The 21,406-nt window shown below is 40.8% G+C and overlaps 1 protein-coding gene across 2 annotated transcripts; it reads left to right on the top strand.

The window, feature by feature from the left end:
• The first annotated feature begins 181 nt into the window (after nt 1-181).
• c2cd2 (C2 calcium dependent domain containing 2) lies at nt 182-20,089 on the top strand. 2 transcript variants are annotated; one of them, XM_014471641.2, is made up of 13 exons: nt 182-985; nt 1,292-1,387; nt 5,763-5,876; nt 9,111-9,212; nt 10,427-10,528; nt 11,703-11,811; nt 14,005-14,113; nt 14,240-14,304; nt 14,398-14,513; nt 14,603-14,768; nt 15,261-15,502; nt 15,712-15,979; nt 18,282-20,089. In XM_014471641.2, the coding sequence occupies exons 1-13, from the start codon at nt 683-685 to the stop codon at nt 18,509-18,511; spliced, it is 2,022 nt and encodes a 673-aa protein (XP_014327127.1). In that variant the 5' UTR covers nt 182-682; the 3' UTR covers nt 18,512-20,089. The 2 variants fall into 2 exon arrangements, with proteins under 2 accessions (XP_014327127.1, XP_023198674.1); XM_023342906.1 differs by having other exon boundaries at nt 15,246-15,502.
• Nucleotides 20,090-21,406: the final 1,317 nt, after the last annotated feature.

The following is a 21,406-nucleotide window of genomic DNA, read 5'->3' as shown; positions in this document are numbered from 1 at the left end:
TTGCCCACATTTATGTTTTCAGTTGCAGTATTAAAATTCTATACTAATAAAAGCATTTATTTCCAGCCTACGCTACCATCGCCTTTATCGAAACGTGTTTCGCTTTTCCTCGAGCAGCCTCGGACACGAACAATCCCCTTCGCGCTGCATTGTGGGAGTTACAGTTTGTGCCACATATCGGTCTCCATAACTTTGTACAGTCAGATCAGAGAGAGAGCGACGCAAGCCGAAGTCCAGCGGGACGGGCTGAACTCCTCCACTTCAGGATGTTTTACTGGGACTCTTACCTCATATCCGACTGTCGGCCCGCGGAGTACAGGCGGACACTTTGGAAATAGCACGCTTTGGGAAAACTTTTGGCGGCTCTCTTTGCTAATTTGGGAATTGCTACTTGAGCAGACGGTTGCGGAGGTTAGCCGACGAAGCTAACGGGACTTGAAGTAAGATAATAAGTGCCATTCAGCTGGGCTGTTCAACCTGGGACCACATTCAGCTCCTTCTGTCAGAACCAGAACCTTCGTAGTACAGCATGAATAACAATGTGCAGAACATAATTTGCATATCACTGCTGTTATCTGATAAGGGCGATTCGTGATTCGGCCGCTTCAGAAACCAAAAATACTACTATGAGGTTGTTGGGAAATTTACCGAAGCAGGTGTATTATTAAGCCGTGACTCTTTAATGTTGCAAAGAATGTCCCACTCGGAAAGTTCCAGTTCATCTTTCGGTTTGGAGGACCCGCAGTGGCTATGCATGGTCACCCTGTTCGTCGCATCCCTGGTTACGCTGGCTCTGTACTTCATACAGTATTTCCATCCCGGGCTCATAGGAAGCAGGCAGAGAGCAGCAGCGGAGGACAATGCGGCGGCGGAGGAGGAGGAAGCGGCGGCTCTGCTGGGATGGGCGCTGTCAAAGCAAAGCTGGAAAAGCCAATGGCGGGGAGCGTGGTGCAGGGCTTTGAATGAAGAGGCAACCAAGCGTGGGGTGAGTCCCGTGACAGCTGACCAGCCAGCTGTGGGGCAGGTGACTCCAATAAAGAACGTGAAAGATAGATACCTTATATGGCTGGGTTGCACAAGGAGCTGAAATCACGCCCCACAGTTGTTTTTAAATTTAAGTCACTCTAACATGAGTCATGTTACGCCAACTTTATGTCATTTTGTTTTTCCGGCTCTTGGAATTGTCAAGTCAGAACACATGCAGGACTTGGCCCATAAACCGTCGTTGATCAACGCTCAGACAAATCTGTCTGCAACGAGCACACTGATGTGAACTCTCCTCTCTCATCAGGGCGATCTGCTGTTGACGTTTGAAGAAGATGGCGTCGAGGCACCAGAACTCACCGTCAGCGCCGTGTCCGGCTTTCAGAAATCAGCCACAAACAAGGTAACTCACCCCAGCACTGGCCTTCCTAGAATCCCTTGAAAAAGGGAGTCATTCCTGCAACTACTAATGCATTTTATCTTGGAGCAGACAAGCACAGACTCATCAACCTGCCTGCTTTAGTGCAGGGATTTCCCCCATTAATCTAAAGTTTATAAAGTAGCCTCTGCATATTTTCTTTGTTTGTTTTTTTTTGCATTATGAATGCATTTCTGCAAAGGTATTTATGATCTTTGGACCCCTTTTGTATGTTGCAACCATAAGCTGCAAGTGTGTTTTAGCGTGTGTTAGAGTGGTGCATCATTGAAAGGGGAAATGTTTTGCAAACAGAAATCTGGAAAGTGTGGCATGCATTTGTATTCTGGATTGTTGCTGCAGCAGGGCTCTACTACAGCAGGGGTCTGATTAATCAAATTATAAGCTGTATTTTTCAAAAGGCAACTTAACTTTTGCAGCTCTATGAGTTTTATTTAGCTGAACTGAGGGCAAAAAAAAATTTTCTTCGGATTGTAAAGGCTGCAGACTGATATGTTGGACCGTTTATCTTAAAATTTTATGGAGTCTATTAACCAAGTGGGTGTCTTCTGACGTCAGCTGTTTGGATTTTATTGAGGGGTTTCAGTGTGTATGAATATAAACAGTTCCCACATCTTAAAGTTTTGTATTAAAAATCATTTCCATGTCTCAGATTCACACCACATTGAGGTTTATTGCTGCATGCTTATGACAATGTAAAAAGGTTCAAAGGGTATCAACGCTGTTGCAAAAGACTGTATGCACCATGAATGGATAAACACCTGCAGAAAAAAACAACACACACACACACACCTCTGTGAAACATTACTCCTTCTCTTATCAGCTGTGCAAATTTTGCGCCAGCCTTCTCCACAATGCTCGGACGCGAAGCCAGGGAGCTTTTATTTTTCCGAGAGGTCAGATAGGGATGGGCCCGCTTCCCCGTGCAAACTCAGCCGTTTTCTTTGTGACGGACACGATGTTTAGCAGCTGCTCTTGTTGTCAAATGTGCAGCGTTTTAATGAACTGAGGCTTATTTCTCCCCACCTGTTGTGAGCAGTACGTGTGTGTGTGTGTGTGTGTGTGTTTAAGAAGCTTACATATTGCTGTGAAGCTCTGCAATGGGGAGGAGCGTAGCGACAGGAGTGTTCTTGCGCCACAACCTGACATGCAAACTTGCCAGACATGAGATTTGATTGCATCTATTGGGTGGAAGCGCCGTCCATGGAGGAACATCCCCGTAATTCATTGATGGATTTGTGGCGCTATCCAATCTAACAGACATTCCAGGATGAAGGTTCTGTCGTTGGCGACCACATTTGTTGGCGTCACTTCTAAAGATGTGTAAAAACCAATATGTTTCTCTGGACGGCTCAGTCCCCACACCTAAATCTTGTAGAAAAGCTGAAGAGAAGATGAGTTACGAGAGAACTCTGGACGTCTTAGAGAAAATTTGCAAAGAGAAATAGTATAACATTGTGAAATTTAGTTTTGGAAAAAGCAAAGGTTCTGCTCCAGAGGCAAAGAGCTTGTACACAGTATTAACAGCAGTGGTGTCGATCAGGGGTACGCCAATAAATCTGCCCCCAATTCCTTAATTCTGAGTGATCAGTGATCGGTCCATACTTACATGTGAAGCACATCTTACCCACCGACCTAATCTACCTCAGCAAGGGTCTAAAAATCAACCACTGTTTTCTATTGCTCTGCTGTGAGAGAGGTTTGACTGTCTGCACGTTCGCAGCTAACAGTAGTCACTGTTGAAAACTCATCAGCTTTCTTGCTTATTTAGCAACATTTGAGACCAAAAAATAAATAAATCAGTATCGGCCAAAATCGGAATCGGTAGGTCAGGCATTTTAAAGATTGGGAATTGGCGATCGGCCAGAAAACAGCAATTGGTATTGAAGCAATAGAAGAAGGCTGTTAGTTGTCATTTGTTCGTTTTGTTTATTAGTCTTTATGGGGGTATTTTTGTTACTTTTTGGTTGACATGTTTCCTCAAGACAGAGGTTCAAAAAGGACTGGCAGAAGCAAATGAGGTGGGTTAGCAGTGCTTGCCAACTTTTGATGGTGTCATCAGGATGTTACTGCAGAATATCATCTGCTAACTGAGCTGTTAGCATGTCGTGAGGCAACAGTCTTCAGTCAGAGGCTTCTTCAGATTTGTTGCGAGACTGACTGCTACTGTATTTCCTTCCTGCCCGCATCATCATCATCATCATCATCCACAACGTGCCTTTAAAGATACTTGGAGGATATCAGTTACAGTAATGGGTTTTTTTTAAACTGAATTGTGTTTTCAAATTGGATTTTTCTCTCGGTGTGAGATTGTGCTGCCACAAGTAAAGATGAATTTACTTGAACAATTTAGTTATTTAAACACGCCTTTACCAGAGGTGCTGACAAGTCCGCTCATTTTAGTTTTAATTAGCAGCATGTGGAAAAAAATAAAGCAAAATATCACAATGTTATGACTCACTGGGGATGTTTATGTTTCCTCTTTGAGCGATTGAAACTCAAAACAGGTAGAATATGTTCCACATTTCAACAATGCTAATCCTGGCTGGTTGGAGAACGATGTCAGCGTCAATATGAGCCACAATTACATCTTAGTATTCACCATTTGTGTTCTGTTATTATACGCATTTACTACTCTTATCGTTCTTTTCCATATACTTTGAAGGCTTTGTGTTTTTGCGTGAATACAAAAGAACAGACAATACAGACGAAAACAGTTAGAGGTTAAAGTATAGATTTCCGCAGCTGACGTGTAAATCAGTTTTCGCAGAATTTCTCTCTTCAGCTTACCCAGTATAAGAGAAATACTGTTGTGAGAGTTGCAAAGTCACCGACCATGAGGTGAACATGAGGTGAGTTTGCATTGTGCCGTGTCTGTCTCAAGTGATAAAGGTGTGGCTGTGCTGCAACAGAGTAGAATTACTCAGAGTGACCCAGCAACAGGCTGCCTGAACTACTACCAGCTCATTTGTATATGAATGGTGCTGTCTGACTTTATGCCTCATTAAAAATATTTTATTGTGGTTTATAAAGGCATAATGCAGCACAGGCCCGCTCTGTAGCTTTATACTGTTCTGGCTGAGGGAGTATAAGTAATGTGATTTAAACCGCTTCGACCAAATGAAGTGCTTTTTCTGCTTCGTGATGCAGTCAGCTGCGTTTCGCAACACCAGCTCTGCTCAGGAGTCTACATACACTCGCTGTGCGCAGAAAAGTCATGTTGAGGTTGGGCTTTAGTGGTGGTTCTGTCTTTAGGATGATTATGCAACGTAAATGATGATTGGGCTACACAGTGGCAAAACAAAAAGGTCTTGGGCTCAAATTCTGGTCAAGCCAATTAAAATTTGGGCCATTACTGATTTTTTTTGTCTAAAAAGTTGCTAAATGCAGTGACAAACTTGCCAAGTTGTCAACAATGGAGTGACTATTATTAATAGCAGATGTGAGCTGGTGGGCAGGTCTGTCCGGCAGAGCAAACGTGGACAGTGACTGATTTTCAGACATAAGATCAGTGGATAAATTAGTTTTTACATGCAAGTATCGGACACTCGCTAATCTCCCAAAATTGAGGAAATCGGGGGAGAAAATCATACATTCCAGCTCAAACATATACAGGGCCTCCATGCCTCCTTTAAAAAGTCTTAAATTTATATGTCTAAAATTAAGGCCGTAAAATGTCTCTCTTTTTTTGTGTTGTTTTTTTTTATCTAAGTTTGCCTTAAATATGTTAATCACAGGTCTTAAATTTTGTCACGGCAAGACTATTTAATGTAGCTTTGTTTGCTCATGTGACCATTCTGTCAAGCAAAAGTTTCCGTCACACGCAAACATCTTCATTCTGTTGCTTGCTAGCAGCTGATATACCCTTGCTATCATGGGGACAAAGGCAGGTTCCTCCTCCACCACTCTTCCACTCCGCTCCTTCAGACTAGCCAGCAACAATTGGCAAACACCTGGTGGAACTGCATATCTGCTGAGCTCATTACATGAGCTGCTTCTCAGTGAAACACTTGTAAAAACTTTGTTAAAGGGTTAATTGAGGAGCGATGTTGTGATGACTTCCTTCAGATGGAGTGTCAGAAAGAGCATGAGTTTCCTATTTTATAACAACTTGAGGTAACAGTTACTTGATTGTGCTATAAAATGATGTAATGTGGCTGGAAAGCACGTAATACTGCCCCTTTAAAGGCCTGCAACTCAACATTTTTACGAGTGGCCAAAGATTTAGAGAACTCAAGATCCCTTTTTTGATTATAGATGTTGTTTCCTTTCAATTCTGAATCCTGCGCCTATAGTTCCCCTCCTGAGTTAAGCTGCTTTCTGTTTTCCTTCCCGACAACAGGCCGCCTCCTGCAGCGTGGTTGGAGAGAAGCTTCAGTTCTCTCTCAGCGCAGCATCCTCGGCCGGAGTGGATCCTTGCAAATATACGGCATGCATAGCTCCAGTAGAGCTGCAGGTAAAATACTCTACATTCAGCAGGCTGCACATTCAATTAAATTAGCACACATAATAATGCTGTTTTCTTTTCTAATTTATTTTTATTTATTTTTTTTGTTTTAACAATGAAAACAGATTTACCTCCTTGCCAGTGTGGTTTAGTTAATGAGAGAATTTATTGAATGCATTAAATCAGTGCTGGCAGCACTAATGCATTAAATGGTTTGAGGTTGTTTCTGCGCTTGGCAAACGTCCCACAGACCTCATTAAACGTTCGTGTCAGGCCCGTCTCCAGGAAAGAGGGCCCACACTGTTTACGTTACAGGATCGATGAAACCCCAGTTATGACCCTAATAACTATTGAGACCTTCTGTTTTTTTTGCTGATTGTGCTGATCTGTTCCAAAAATATTTCCAGAGGATATTTGTCAGTGTTTTCCAGTCTCTGGTTGGAGCGGGGCTTGAAAGGTGTGGGGATTCATATCAGGGCACTACTGCTCATTAATCCTGTTAAGCTTTTATCCCGTTCAGTCTTAAATCTTCACTGATGTAGAGTAACTGACAACACGAGGTAACCCAATTGTATTAGAGCTATTTTTAGCGTCATAAGGTGCTTGTCACCATCCAAAGCTCATTGTGCTTTTAATAGAGCAGGGGTGAACGACTGGAAGCCTGAAGGCAGGAAGCATGCCGGCTTGTTTTTGTTTTGGTCGCCCAGCCGATCTGCCATGGATCCAGGAAAACAAAGGTGGCCTCTCGTCTCTTTGTCACTCTCACTGCTTTGGATTAGCCTGGAAAAGCGGAAGGCCTGTTAAATGTTCCCTTCTGCTTGACAGCGATCCAGGCTAGAACACTCTCAGCTTATCGTGTAATGAGGGTCAGGATATGTAGGACAGAAGGCCTGTGCTGCATATGGACAAAATGATCCAGCCAGTGCACTAAGGTGGCCAAGCACTTTGGCTTTTAACATTGTACAGCCTGCAGTGTGTGATGCAACCACCGACTTTACGATCCATCCTTAAAATGTAAATATAGTTGCCGATTTCAATAATGGGAACTTTTAACCACTTTCTAGTTGGGCTGGTTATTGTTACAAAACTCACAATTCAATTCAATTTTAACTCTTCACATTGATTTGATTAAAAATTGATTTGGTAATTAGAAGTATACATATTATTAATGGGATTAGCTTTTGATCATTTTATGTATTCCATCCATCCATTTTCTGTACACCCTTGTCTCTTAGAGGAGTCGGGAGGCGCTGGTGCCTATGTCCAGCTAACGTTCTGGGCAAGAGGCGGGGTTCACCCTGGACAGGTCGCAGTCTGTCGCAGTTTTATGTATTCCTTATTTTTGAAATACAATATGAACAGTCTGTGTGTACATTCACATTTGTAGATAATTTTCTCTCTTTATGTAGAAACTGAGATCATTCACATCATTTTAAGGATATTTAAACAACGTTGCCATTCTGAGCCACACTCCTCACCAGTAGGTGGCGGTAATACACGCCACATAACTGTTTGCCAATCTCCAATAAACTTGAGAAGATGATGACTTCATATAGAAGTCAAAATTGACTTAAATATAAAAATATTTAATAAAATAAAAAATATCAAGAATTTTACGATCATATATATTTTAAGGTTAACTTGCATTAGTTCGTAAGTCCTCTAACATTACACACTGGTCTTCAAATGTATGTATTTTAGAGATTTAAAATATAATTGGAATTCAGATTTTTTTTAAAAGTGAAAACTTTATTTGGGAGCTTTTTAAAACCTCTACACACCCCAATGCCAGTAATCAGCCCAGTCACACCCCAGTTGTTTTATGATAACCTCCACATTTTTGCTGCGAAAGTTCTGTAGCTTCTTGGTCCGGATTCCGGTATATTGCAAAATATATTTTTAATCTCAATGGGATTTTCCCAGTGACATAAAGGTTAAATAAAATGAAATAAAACATTTTATTCAAGCTCTTAAAATGACGTGCTGAAAGTGTTCTTGCCGGACTGTGCACCAGTGCTCTCTGAACAAGGTCCACAAAGACTTGGATGTGGATAAACTTGCTTGGCTTGTTCTGAGTCCTGACCTCATCCCTATGGTGCACCATTGGAATAAATTAGAACCATTAACCAGCATCTCTTGTTCAAATATTCTCAAATGTCCTCCTGGAACAAAATGATCCAGTATTCCTATTAAAACAAATCCAGAACGCCTTCCCAGAAGAGCTGAAGCTGTTACAGCTACACAGGGTGAGCCAACTCTGTATTATTCATTGCGTGTAAAGTTGAGTGTTTCAATACTTTCTAATATAATGCATCTCTTTTGATGATGATTGATTGACCACCATAGAGTCAACTGGAACTATCCCACTGAAAAACTGGGTTCATTTCAGCACGTTGAACCACTGACGGATGCTTCATCTATAAAACTGCCAGTTTAATAAAGTTTGCTAATATCTTAGTCATTCTGTTCTGGCTCCCTCCAAGTTTTGAAACTACTGGATTCACACTAATAACTGATTTCTGGCATGGCCTGTTGTTCTGCCTCTCTTACACACACACTTTCTAAGAAAGTATTTTTTCTCAGGAAGAATCCTCATCATAATGATGTCACGTCTAAAATAACAATCCCATGTCGTTGTTGTGAAAACAAGTACTTCCTCCTTGATTACTTCCAGTTTTGCCCCCTTGCAAAGTAATTAATGATGTTATTGTTGGTTATTTTTATAAAGCGTTCTGGCCATTTCCATCAGAGGCTGCGATGTGTTTTCTCGACCCATTAAAGAACTCCTGTTCGTATCTGATAAGGCCTTTTGTTTGGTATCACATGGCCTCTGATCAGTCCCACACTGGAATCCAGGCCTGTTGAGGCAATAATACCCACTGTTTCTTCTTTTTTTTCACACTTTCCTTTCTCTCCACAGATTTTTTTTTCTGCTAGGTGAAAACGTGAACAAGCTCATCTTAGCATTCGTCTTTTCTTCTCCTAGGGTTCCTTTTTTCAGGGCACCACTCCCTTTAAAAGCAGCTATTCTGCCCTCAATGAAGTTTTTGTCATTAGGTTGATTTGAAGAAACTTTGTAATTAACAACCTAGAAGCAACTCACTTTGCCACAATAAAAACTGAAGCCATAAAGTCTGAGGAAAACATTTCTCCCAGCCTCAAACCTTCTACTTCATCAGCAGACGATACGCGACTTGTGTGAAATTTTGATATAAATCATAATTATTTCTGTGTACTCCTCAGCTTCAGCTAAGCATGCAGGAAGTCCAAGATGAGATCAAGGTGAGCTGGGAAGTGTCCCGTTTGGACACTGAGGGCCTGCACGTGACCCCCGACCTCACACAGGTAAATCTGATGGTGAAGATCTCTTCACACGGTATGAAATGGGTTCTTGTATCAAAATTAATTAATATATTGATAAATTAATCTTTCTTGGACTGGTTTTAGGAATGGGCTGTGGCTGAAAATTTGACAATTTTCCTTTTTGTGCTAGTGCTACTTCACTGTATTTGGGTAACTGGCATAATAAACAATATTAAACATAATGAGTTGAAAGCAGCAAAGATTTGGGAATGAAAAAGGGCAGATGGCTTTTTCTAAAACGTGTTAATGATTAAAATATGTCTAGCAAAAAAAAATCTTAAAGACTTCTTGAGTAGTGTTTTGGGTACACACATCACAAAACTACAATTTTCTAAGCTAATTGTTCCATTTTGTTGTTTAGAAACATGTCAGACGTGTTTATATTTTGCTAAACATGAATCTGTCTATTCCTTCAATTGAGTCACAGGTTTATCTCAGATAATGGTTTGAGATCATGCGGGATCAAAGAAGGCTACATGTATTAAGGGGCCGAGTTTTGAAAAATATTTTGTTTCACAATATCAGGATTTATTGCGCTTTAAAATCTTTTTATTTTGGTTCGAAAAAACATTCTGTAAGGGAATTTCTTTTTGGGGTTGTCTAGAAATACTCAAATACCCATTAAACTTTGCAAAAAAATTTAATTTCCATGGAAATCTTTGTATTCCAATGCAATCAGAAATGGGTGTGACCAACTGGCTCAACAGCGCCCCCTAAATGTAACGTAGGTATTTGAAATTTGGTACAAAAATGGATCCCTCTGAGGAAAAACGTGCTTTATATATTTAAACTTCGTCTAAGGACAAATAATAATTTCTAAATGTCACAGGAAGTGTTCATTAGTCCTTTGACCCCCAAACAGGAAGTGACTACAACTTCCATCTGGAAGGTTCAATTTCATTGAAGACAGCTCATCAGAGCTTTAGTGAGCCTGCCTGCACATGATGTAGAGGTTTGCTTAGAGTGGAATTGCACAGCAGGCTAACTGGAGGCGGCGATGCAGAACGCCCTCGGTCAGGACGCCACTTTAATTTAAGATGGACTCTCACTAAATTTCTGTTTATTAAACAAATCGATAATAATCAGTGAGAAGTAGAAACATGTTTCAATCTCCAAAAGAGTTGCTGTATGTTTCCAGTTGAAGAAAGAAACCTTTGGTTCACTGTGTCTGCTACTGATTTGTCACTGTCTGTCAGGATGCTGCAGCGGCCGTTAAGGACCAGCTGAGGCAGCTGCTGTGTGCGACTCGTCCCTCTGTGCTGCTGAGCTGCAGGCCTGCTCAGGCCTCACAGCGCAAGGTGAGGCGACACGTTGTTTACTGCTGGTTGCTTTGTGTCGCGCTCTGGTCTGAATCTAGGCTGAAAGATAAAAAAAGAAATAAAAACCTTTTGTCTGTAAATATGTTGTACCTAGAACTCAAGTGGCATAGTTTTGCTTCACTTAGTTCAAATTCTGTTTAAAAAAATCTCCTATTAGGCACCTTTTGCTGTTTAGTTCTTAATGGGTTAATCCAAAAAATAGTCATCAGATTTGACCAAAACTGTATTGAATGGTTTTTCACTTTTTTTTCCTGCAGATTAACACTTTTCTTCAAATGATGAATCATGCAGTAAAGGAACTGTGTGTTCCTGCATTTTGGGCTAAAAAAGTTTTTATTATATTTTGAAAAAAGGAATTACATTTTTTGTTCATTCACATTTTTTAATACATTTCTAATATTGCATAAAAAGTCTTGCGTGATTAAATGAAATATCTGCACCGGGTGCCAATTTATTTTTTTTGATCAGATACATTAATTGATTGCTAAAATAATATCACCACCTGCAGCCCTAATATGAAAAAGTCATTCAAACATATAAAGATGGAAATTGCATTATCTGGCTTTTAAGATAATTTATGATTCAAGATTAATCTTAAATTTAAGTTGATTATAAATTGGATTAAAAGCATAAACTGACTTACAACCAATTTAATTAAACATGATCTTATTTTATTCTTTAGTTTAACAGTTTGTAAATGTACTAAAGCTTATAAAGTACTCATATTTGTTAGAATTAATTTTTCTCCAAACCACCACAAACCTTTATGTGTATTAGGAAAATATATGGTGCGTGAATATGACGTGGAAGGAAAAGATAAAACATTTTTTACAAGCAAAAACCTGAGAAGTGTGGCGTGCATTTGTATTCCACTGCTCAATAAAGGTGGTCAAATCTTGGGATATTTTTTTGTAACTTAGTCCTGCTGTAAATTTCACTTCTGTTTACTACATTTCATTTAGCGATACCAGAATAAAGGAGGGTGAATACATATGCATATCACACTTTTTTTTTTTTTTAATTCTTGTAAAAAAATCCATATGCTATCAACTTCACAGTTTACTTACTGTTAAAATAACCTCAATTGGTTGCATGAGTCGGATCGGACACTGTTATTTACAAGTAGTTTTCTGTTCTGTGTTTTCTCCAACAGGAAGCTCACAACAAAGTGCTGTCGCCGCCAAAGCCCCCGCGCGCCCACGAGTGGAAGCTGCTTGTGAAAAACACTCGGGTCACACTCAGTCAGGAGGAAGATGCTGCAGGTAAGCTACTAGGCTACAAAGCTCTGCAGTTCTGTACCATGAAAGCATTTTCAACACAGCCGGGCTTCCTTTAAATCGCCCGGATCCTCCAAGCATGTTTACTGAGAGAAATGATGATGAGGATATACCTGGGAGGAGTAAACAAATAATGTTGCTATGCTTCGAAGCTCTCAGAGGCTATCCTGCTATTACTGTAGGGTAGCAACATACAGTTGAGAACCAATTTGAAACCAGTTGAGTTCCCAATTTCTAGGTCTAAACTAAGGTATCTTGTTTTGTCTTTTACAAGTGGCAGTTCATATTGTCATTGACGTTTTTATTCTGGGGGATGATGCTGATTTGACTTTATTTATTTATTTATTTTTGTTTTGTTGTATTTTTTTTTTTTTTTTACAATCTTTAGTCCTGTCAAATCAAACCCTATCGACAGTTGTTTGTTACCTTGTGGCTCTAGTGTTGTTGAGAACTAGTTCTCCTATTCTTTGCCAAAGTAAATAATTGATGCTTTCTAAAGAAAACTAGCATTCTTAGAAATACTTTGTTTTCTTTTCTCTGCTAAAACAAGCACAGAGAAATAATCAGAACTGTACCGTCTGTACAGATTGAGATCTAACCATGGCAGTTCACTTCCTGTCCGTTGCTCTGGAGGACATGCAGAGCAGAGCGATAAGCAGACACTGCTTCTGGAGAGATGTTTTTTTTTTCTTTAAAGGAAAATTGAGTTTGTGAACTGTAGAAAACTGCAGCAGAGACACAGAGATGAAACCTGTGATCCTTAGCAGTGCTAATCACAAATCAACTTGTTTCTTTAAAAAAAAAAAAAAAAGATTATGTAACATTTGTGGCTTTAAACAAGTTTTATTGACCTGGACTGAGGGCCAAATTGGCTCTTTGGAGAGTAAATGTTGCAGACCTCTGTTCTAGGCACATGTTGAATTTTAGGCTTTTTGCTGCATAGCTTCTGGTTTGTGGTAATCCATCAATTAGATTTCAGATTTTATTGGAAAACCACTCCATATCTCATTAGTAACCATTTTTAATACTTGTTTTTTCTCCAAAATGGTCAGTTGGTACTTTTTGTGATGTCACTACCATCACCTTACATTTTATTGAGCCTATGTGGTCCACATAGAGAGGTTTCTAATAATTCTCCTTTAAACACAGTTTTTAAATGACTATATGGAAGAAAAGAGAGTAAAAACAATGAAAATTTTTGTATTTAAATTTAAAATCAAACAACTTGGAAAAACCTAGAAAGGATCAATCAAAGTTGAAACAATTACCATGTTTTAACACGATTTTTATGAGTTACAATGCGTCACATAACCTGTTCTGGAGCAGGTTTAGTTGAGCTCATGTCACCATGGCGATTTGACGACACTCCAATGAATCCACCTTTTGTGATGCCAAGAACTCGTCGCCTGTTTAGATGTTAATCTCACTTTGTTGCACAGCCATTTGATCCGGTTAAGAAGGAATTGCTTCCTGAATCAACTGGAAGGAAGCAAATCTTTCAACAGGACCAGGAAGCTCCACATGCTTGTCAACCTACGTGTAGTTTATTCTGATTATGTAGGAGGGCATCCAGTCCAGAGGGCAGGAGAGCAGGTGCTTTCTGCCCCGTTTTGTGACTTCAGCTAAATGTTGTTTGCATTGTGTGAAGGTAATTTAACACCCACATCAGCACCGCCACACCCAGTGTAGTAGGATGGAGCAGGATGTGAGGGAGCAGCACTCCCAGGTGGAAGAAGGGTGGCTAAGATTACAAGCTAATTGTGCCGTTACAGTAAGGAGTAATTATCTTGTGAGTTAGGTGGTGTTGGGACTTCAGTAATCTACAGGATTTACTGTAGCGCCATGACAAAACCTCTAATTCCAAGTTACTTGATCAAAAGCAGAATCTCTTCTCATCTGCTTTTGAAGTTCATCCAAGTCCCAAAAATCTGAAAAATTGGATTAAAAGGTTCAAAACAGGCTGCTGTCTTGAAAAATGGCCGTCATCCTGAAAATGAAGTGGCTAATGGGAAATATAAGATAAGATAAGATTTATTTGTCATTGTCATCAACAGATTACAACGAGATTGAGAACCTAAGGCCTGAACATTTTTTTTATGCTTGTATTCACACTTGAAAGATTTCTACAGTAATCTGCTACACTATCAGTTTTCCAACCATCTCCTTTTGTGTCTGCAGGCAGCGTGAATCCTCTGTGTGTGCTGCAGCTGGACGATCCCCCCCAGAGGTTTAGCACCTCTGTTTTGAAGAACACAACCAATCCCACCTGGGAGCAGCCATTCGTCTTGTAAGTTTGCCAACACCTGCTCACCATCACCACCTGTAATAATTAGCATTTTCTGTAAAGACACTAACTAAACGGATTTGTTTTTTGGATTATACTCTTTTTTTCTCTTTTTTTTTTTTTTACCAGTGAGCTGAACGGTCGATCAAAGGAGCTTTCTGTTCAGTTGATGAATGATGGTCAACCTCCGGAGAGTAAGGGAGCTCTCAATGATATTTTCTGTAGCTGTAACGCTGCATGTATTGTTGTGGAGGAGGGACTGAAATATGGTTGTTGTGCATGTCCAGGTTCTCTACTAGGGAAGGTGTGTGTGCCTTTTGATCTCGTGACGAAGCAACCCAAAGGACAGCAGACATTTGCACTTAAGACCAAAGACTCTGTGACTGGATCACTTACTACTGAGGTAACTTCAACAACCCTGTTGACTCTGTTAGCATCAGAGCTAATTTTATATAAGTAGATAAAGCCAATAACCTGACTTTTATCTCAAAGTTTACCTATCTAGAGCCCAGTGATGTGAGGTCCTGGCAACCGCCAACTCCAGCTGCCAGTAAGAGGGTGGAGATGGACCGGACCGTGATGCCCTGCGGCACCGTGGTCACCACCGTCACCGCTGTGAAGAGCAAGCCAGGACGACCTCTCCCACTCAACAACACTGGTAAAGCAGTGAAACCATGACCACAATGGACTTGCTTAGGTCCAAAAAGTTAAAGATAGGACATATTCTACACTGTAGTTTAAATAGAAAACATTTAAAAAAAGAGTTAAAAAGATTTGGTTGAAGTGCAAGAGGAATATATCATCCTACCATCCATCCAAATTCTGCATCCATCCATCAATGCTACGATCCTTTCATCTTTGAATTTATGCGTTCATATATCTATCCTCCATGCTACTCCATCATCCATCTATCAATTGGATTCCCTGGACACACAAATGATCCAGAATTGTTTTCATCTCCAACATTTCCCTTTGTTGCAGCTTAACATTTAACAGTTATTTACTGATTTGGCCTGGACTTTCGTGAGGTTTGGGGTGCATCATCAACGCAGGGTTAAACCTGCAGATCGTCATCAATAGATCTCTTCTGATCAACGTATTTGTTCATGTTATTTGAAGTTGTACAACCCTGTAGTTTCTGTCTCGTCAGAGCCCGCCCTGAAGACGGTCGACAGCAAGGCCAAGCTAGCCGAGCGCCGGGTTTCAGAGCAGGTGTCCCCGCTGGGCGGCCCGGTGAGCAAGGCCTTATCGTCCTCCGATACGGAGCTGCTCATGCTCAACGGGACTGACCCGGTGGCTGAAGCAGCGATCAGACAGCTCCATCAGTCTGCCAAGCAGAAGCTCAAATCGCCGGTGAAGAAGAGCACCATCATCATCTCAGGCATCGCCAAAGTAAGGATAAGCTGCAGGAATCTTTAACTGAAACTGTTACTTTTGTTTTTTTGTGATGGTTTCTTTAAAAAGAAAAAAAAACTAGAAGTGTGAGTGCTGTTACTGTTTTTTCTTTTGCTTCTTGCTGAAACTGCATGGAACTGCGCAGCTTTTGACCAGAAGCACACCTGGAAACTTTGCTTAGCGATAACATCTGCTTCCTGCCTTAGACGCCTTTGTCTCAGGATGACGAACTCGCTCTGATGGCGGGCTACGCGGCACAGATGGACGCCTCGATGTCGGAGAGTAGCTCCACCCAGGACGTGACCACGGCAGTCGCGTCGGGTACCAGTAGCGTTCCTGAGGGGTCTGAGCCCCAGGAGGGCCCCACCGGAGTCGGCCGGCCCCCAGAAGACTGGGAGAGTCAAACTGAAGAAGTGCTAGATAACACGTCGTTGTCCATGTGTGTGTCTGAGGCGAGCTGCAAGAAAAGCAGAGGTGAGAAATCACAAAAGGCATCCAGAAATTACCCCGAGGCTGGCTGTAGAAGAGATGCACTGATCATAAATTTATCTGTATAAATATGGAAATTACAAAATAGTTTTTTAGTATAAATTTTTATATGATTTTCTTAAAAACAAGACTGGGTTACAGTACTGTCTCTTCAAGTGGTGGAACAGAGATATCAGTTAAATTATCACCCTAACTGACATGTTTGTCCTGGTCCTGTTTTCCAGCCGATCATGGCACACTAACATGTTTCTTCTTTTGTTTTTTTGTTTTTTTAAACACCTCGAAATGTGTTTTGTCACAAAAATGTTTTTCCTCGATATCATTTTAGAATAACTGCCAGGGTATCCAAGCTAAACTCTACAATTTCCTGTTGCATGTCAGATTGTTAAAACATTTTCTTTCAAAAGGTTTTTTTTTTGGCTCTAGTGGCCTTTATTTGAAAGTGCTATGACAGGAAAGTAGGGTAATGAGAGGTAGGGAAGACATGTGACAAAGGTCTCCAGGTCGGGAATTGAACCTGCGACGGCCGCGTCGAGGACTAAGGCTTAGCTTTCTTTTTTAAAGCTAAGTGATTAAAAGCTGATTTCATTGTGCGTCTTGTATTTTTTCAGAAAAAAGAACTCAGAAGTAATGGTTTGTTTTGATGTTTCTGCCAGACATGCTGAGAACATTTTAACGCTTCCTGTTTCTCCGTAGTCTTTGTGCTGTGTTTGAAATGTTCATGTCATGGTGTGAAAGCAGCAGATGATGTGATTGGCTGACAAACTCAGCACAAACTATGTCCGGTGTGCGGTTTTAAATACAGACCAAATACATGTAAAAAAAATAAAAATAATTTCATCTGCACTTTAAATGTTGAGCTCCCATAAGCAGGTGGATAACTAGTAATATCTTTAAAGTTGTGTGCGCTCAGATTTATGTTTTTGCCTGTTTTCATGGCTGTCTGTTCCTACCCAGTGATCCTGTCTGTTTTCTTTGTTCTTTTCTCTCTTTTCTTCCATTTGTGTGAACCTTTTTGAACTTTCATCACTGCCATCTTAGAGGAGAGCAGTGCTAAGCAGACTATTTACCCTGATGAGTAAGTTACTTCACGAGCTTGTAGTATCTTTCAGACTCTAGTGTGTAGTCCTGCTAGCACTACTAGAATTTAGGAGTCTGATAGGGCTGACGATTATAGTTTTGTTGTTTTTGGGGTTTTTCTTTGCCTAATCACGCACCACAGATCTGACTGAAACCGAAGTAAGACATTGGTCCTCATTTATCAAATGTGGCAAAGTCTGAACTGTCATTTTCACATCAGGTTTGGGGTGCATTTTGTGCGCGAGTATATGAAACGCTTACGGTCAGCGTAGCTCAGTCTCTCTCTGATAATTCTCAATAACTGAAAATTGTAGGTGCGCACCAATTTGAAAATTTGGGCCGATATTTTTTTTTGTAATTTTTTTCTGCTATGGTTAATTACCGATATTATAATATATATATATTTTCCAACCTTTCAACACAGTGAAAAAACAACCAGACCACTGGCATTACTTCTCTGCTTCAGTTAAACAGCCCACAATCTTTTACTGCATCACCATCACTGTCACATGGCCAAACAAACGGCATGTGGCCGACCTTCTCCAATCCGACTCCCAGAAACATAAACAGCAACAAGAAGGAAAAAAACATTGGTTCTATATATTGGCTCAGTTTTATTTATTGGGCCGATACTTTAAAATATGACCAGCATTGGTCGATACCGATGTTAATGCCGGTTCATGCTGCATCCCTATGAAACTGTAAAGGTTTAAGGTGATCATTTACAGCAGATTGTTGTTTTCTTTCTCAGTTTGCTTTGATTTTTGATAATGAGGCTCATTGACTTGACACTGTAACGTTTAGCCTGTCGATGTTTATTTTGTCACTCATTGATTTATAGGTTTTATTTAAAATTTTAAATTGACCAACTTCTTAACCGACGCATGTAGCGTGTTTCCAGATTGTGGACAGAAACGAAGGAAGCATGCTAGTTGGACTCAGTGATGGCTGTTTGATGATACAGTTTGTGTGTGTTAGCTGGTATTTATAACCCCCCCCCAAATCCATTAGTATCTACAATCATTTTCACCTAATCGTTATAGAGTCCATTAAAAGTCCAACTAACACATAGCTTATACCATTTTAAGTTCCCGCTTGTTTCTTAATCTTTCAGATTCTCTAAAGTTACTGGGCATGTAATAGTTTTCTTCAATTTCATGCTAACTTGTTTCTTCACCTCATTTTAATTTTTTTCCTTTTGCTGCAGGGAGCTTCCTTCAGAAGAGCGCCAAGCTCTTCTTCCGGCGTCGCCACCAGCGCAAAGAGCCGGGGATGAGCCAGTCGCACAACGACCTGGCTTACCTCGAGTCTCCGGCCGCAGTGGAGCGGGCCAGCAGGACCGCCACGCTTAGCCGCATGCTCGTCCGCCACAGCAAGAGCAGCAAGAACAAGAGCAAAGCTAACGGCTCGACTCCCTTGGGGGATCCGCACATGTGACCTCAGCCTCTCTCACACCTACCATCATCCCCTCCATGTTAAAGATGCACTGGCACAACATCAAGGCTAACCTTGCTCCCCGCTAACGCCTAGCCTGCAGACAGGAGCCGCTGCACTGTGAACAGGAAGGCTGGGACAGCCTTTCCTTGTGACGTTCAACATAAGTACTTCCTGTAAAGAGCTGACATTTTACAAACTGCATGAGTTTACACGTGAACCTGTCCAGGGTCGTCGGCCGGTATCATTTAGCTTGGTTTCTTTTCATCTATTTTTTTTTCTTTTTTATACTGCAGTCGGGAATATTAAGTGCTTTTACGGCCCCGTCACCGACCGATTGGGACCGATGCGGGCCGTCTTGTCTTTACCTCACCGACGCAGAAATTCTCCCTGCTGTACGCCGCTGGGTTTCCTACGGCGGATCAGCAGCACCAAAGATGAAGAGCAGAGCGCTGCTTGGATGAATCGCAGAGTCGAGTAACTTGAATTGACCGTGCGATGACACGGTTAAAATTGTTTGCAAAGGGAGATCAGCATCAACAGATCCCGACTTTAACACTAACGTTACAATATGAACGGGTTGATATTGATATTGACAAATCATGAAATTTGTCTTTCAATATGCATTTGCAGTGGATGCAAAATCTCTTACAACCCACCTCCCTTTTTTTAACTTATTTTCTCTGAATGAAAAGGAAATGTGATGATGATGATGATGATAAATCTAGTGTAGCATGAGTAAGACATTAATTTGCAATCTAAACATGTTTCACAAGTGAGACCTAACTACACTGAAAGCATTGCGTAAAGCAGTTTTCTTTTTACAAAATTAGCTGTTTCAGTTGAATTATTGGTTGTAGAGAGGTTATGTTATCGTGTACCACTAGCTTTTATCACAGCAGCATGCGTCCAGCTCGCTGTGATAATTTATGTCTAGTCTTCCTAAAAAATTCCTCCGGTTCACTACTGGTGTCAGTGGTAGGCCTGTCGCAGTAACAAATTTTGCCGAGCGTTTAACTGCCTCAAATATTATTGCGATAAACGATAATATTGTTTGAAGACCATTTTAAACTGATGTAATGGTAATGGCATAATAATGCAAGAGATATCATGCCAAAAATAAGTACACTTTATTTTTAAAAGAACATTTAACACTGGAACTGGTAGACAACATAAACCAAAGTGGAAATAAAAACTACATTCAACCAAAAGAGAACAGATTATGAAGTCTGTATACTATATTGCCCTTCAATAATCATTAGATTTAGATACAGAAGATGGGCACAAAGACTATCTGATGCAATAGTTCACACTACACGATTTTTTCCCCTTACAACAATCTTAGAACGTCTAACATTTTAAGATTGGACTTGCTATAATCGCAATCGATCATCCTGTAGTGTGTGGTGTGTTCCGACTGACTGGGTCCAGTCGGTCCGCTTCGATCTAAATCAGGCATATTCAACATGTTGGATTGTCTTGGCCAGTTTATCACTGCAGCGTGGGGGGGTTTTCCTGACTGGGAGCGAGAACGCAGCCTGTTGAATGTGACAGGTAGCCAATCAGAAAGCGGGAGGGGAATCCCAAACAGCTGACACGGCGCAACCCAAAGTCCAGCGGACATTGGAGATGATGTGTGGAAACAACATTAATGTTTATTCAACATTTCGTGCAAAGAATATAGAAATGACAATGGGAGGAGTTGGAGCGAAATTGCTACCGCAGTTGATAAACCCGGTAACTTTTCAGCTGTTTATCGTTAACGTGACGTAAATACTGTAGGTTATAACAATAAAGTTATTTATTCAGCCAGGACTTTACGCTGACACTTCATGCATTGCAGGTAGGTTGTAGTAAAATTAGTTTTAAAATTAGTTAACTGGACTTGTAGCCATTATTTTGTGCCCATTGTTGGACACCACACGGCAGGACCGAACCCGATCGAACCGTTATACCTAGGATTTCTGTCGGCTAATGTGTGGTCTGTCAGGTTTTGAAAATGGGCCGACAACTCCAAAATCCTGTAGTGTGAACTGGGCATTACACTAAGGAAATGATGAAGGGAGGGGTCAGTGGAGAGCACCGGAGTTGAGCCTTTTTTCCATCCTGTGTCATCAATAGAAAGAGAAAAAGGCAGGAAGAAACGATAAAGCCATTAAAATGAGGTCAATAATTTTCATTTATCGTGCGATTAATTGAATTATTGTTTATCGCGACAGGCCTAGTCAGCGGGTGTATTGGTGTGTCCAAAGGGAAGTGAATAAACCTTTATCCACTTTTATGCTACACAAACCTGCCAAACTTGCCCCAGTAATGAGCCTTCGTCATTTATTCATTTCATTCATTTGTTTCATTGTTGGTTTTTAACGCATTTCTGGAGCAAACCAAATAGACTGGCTGCTTTGTTTAAATCCAGCTAATGATTGTATTTCTCTCTCGTTACTGTGCGTCCTTTTTTTTAAACTGCTGTTTAGCTGTGATGTCTTTGCTCAGAGGACAGATGCAGCGCAGAGACGGCGCTAACGGATCGCCTTATAGCTCCTCTGAAAAACGACTTCAGCCACTTTAGGCTTGTTCCTCAGCTTTCCCCATCTGTCAAGACTAAAGGACTGGAGTGTGTTGTTAAGGTTGCCCTGAGAGACAACCATACAACCTCTTGCACCATTAGTTTGTTTGCAACCTAGAAGCCTATGCACATATCTAATTCCTGGGTGTTTACATTATGAGACGATTAAAAACACTTGTTTTGGTTTTTTTGTCTTAAGGACAACACGACTTTAGAGGTTGTTGGCTTTCCTGCATCGTGGTACATTCATGACAGGACAGCAGTTTAAGTATTCTACTGTCTTTTTTTGTTTTGTTTCTTTAAGAATCAGTCACAACTGAGGACAGGGAAGA

The sequence above is a fragment of the Xiphophorus maculatus genome, chromosome 11 (assembly GCF_002775205.1).
Source record: "Xiphophorus maculatus strain JP 163 A chromosome 11, X_maculatus-5.0-male, whole genome shotgun sequence".
Taxonomy (NCBI): Eukaryota; Metazoa; Chordata; class Actinopteri; order Cyprinodontiformes; family Poeciliidae; genus Xiphophorus; species Xiphophorus maculatus.
This window is presented reverse-complemented; position numbering and strand designations above follow the sequence as displayed.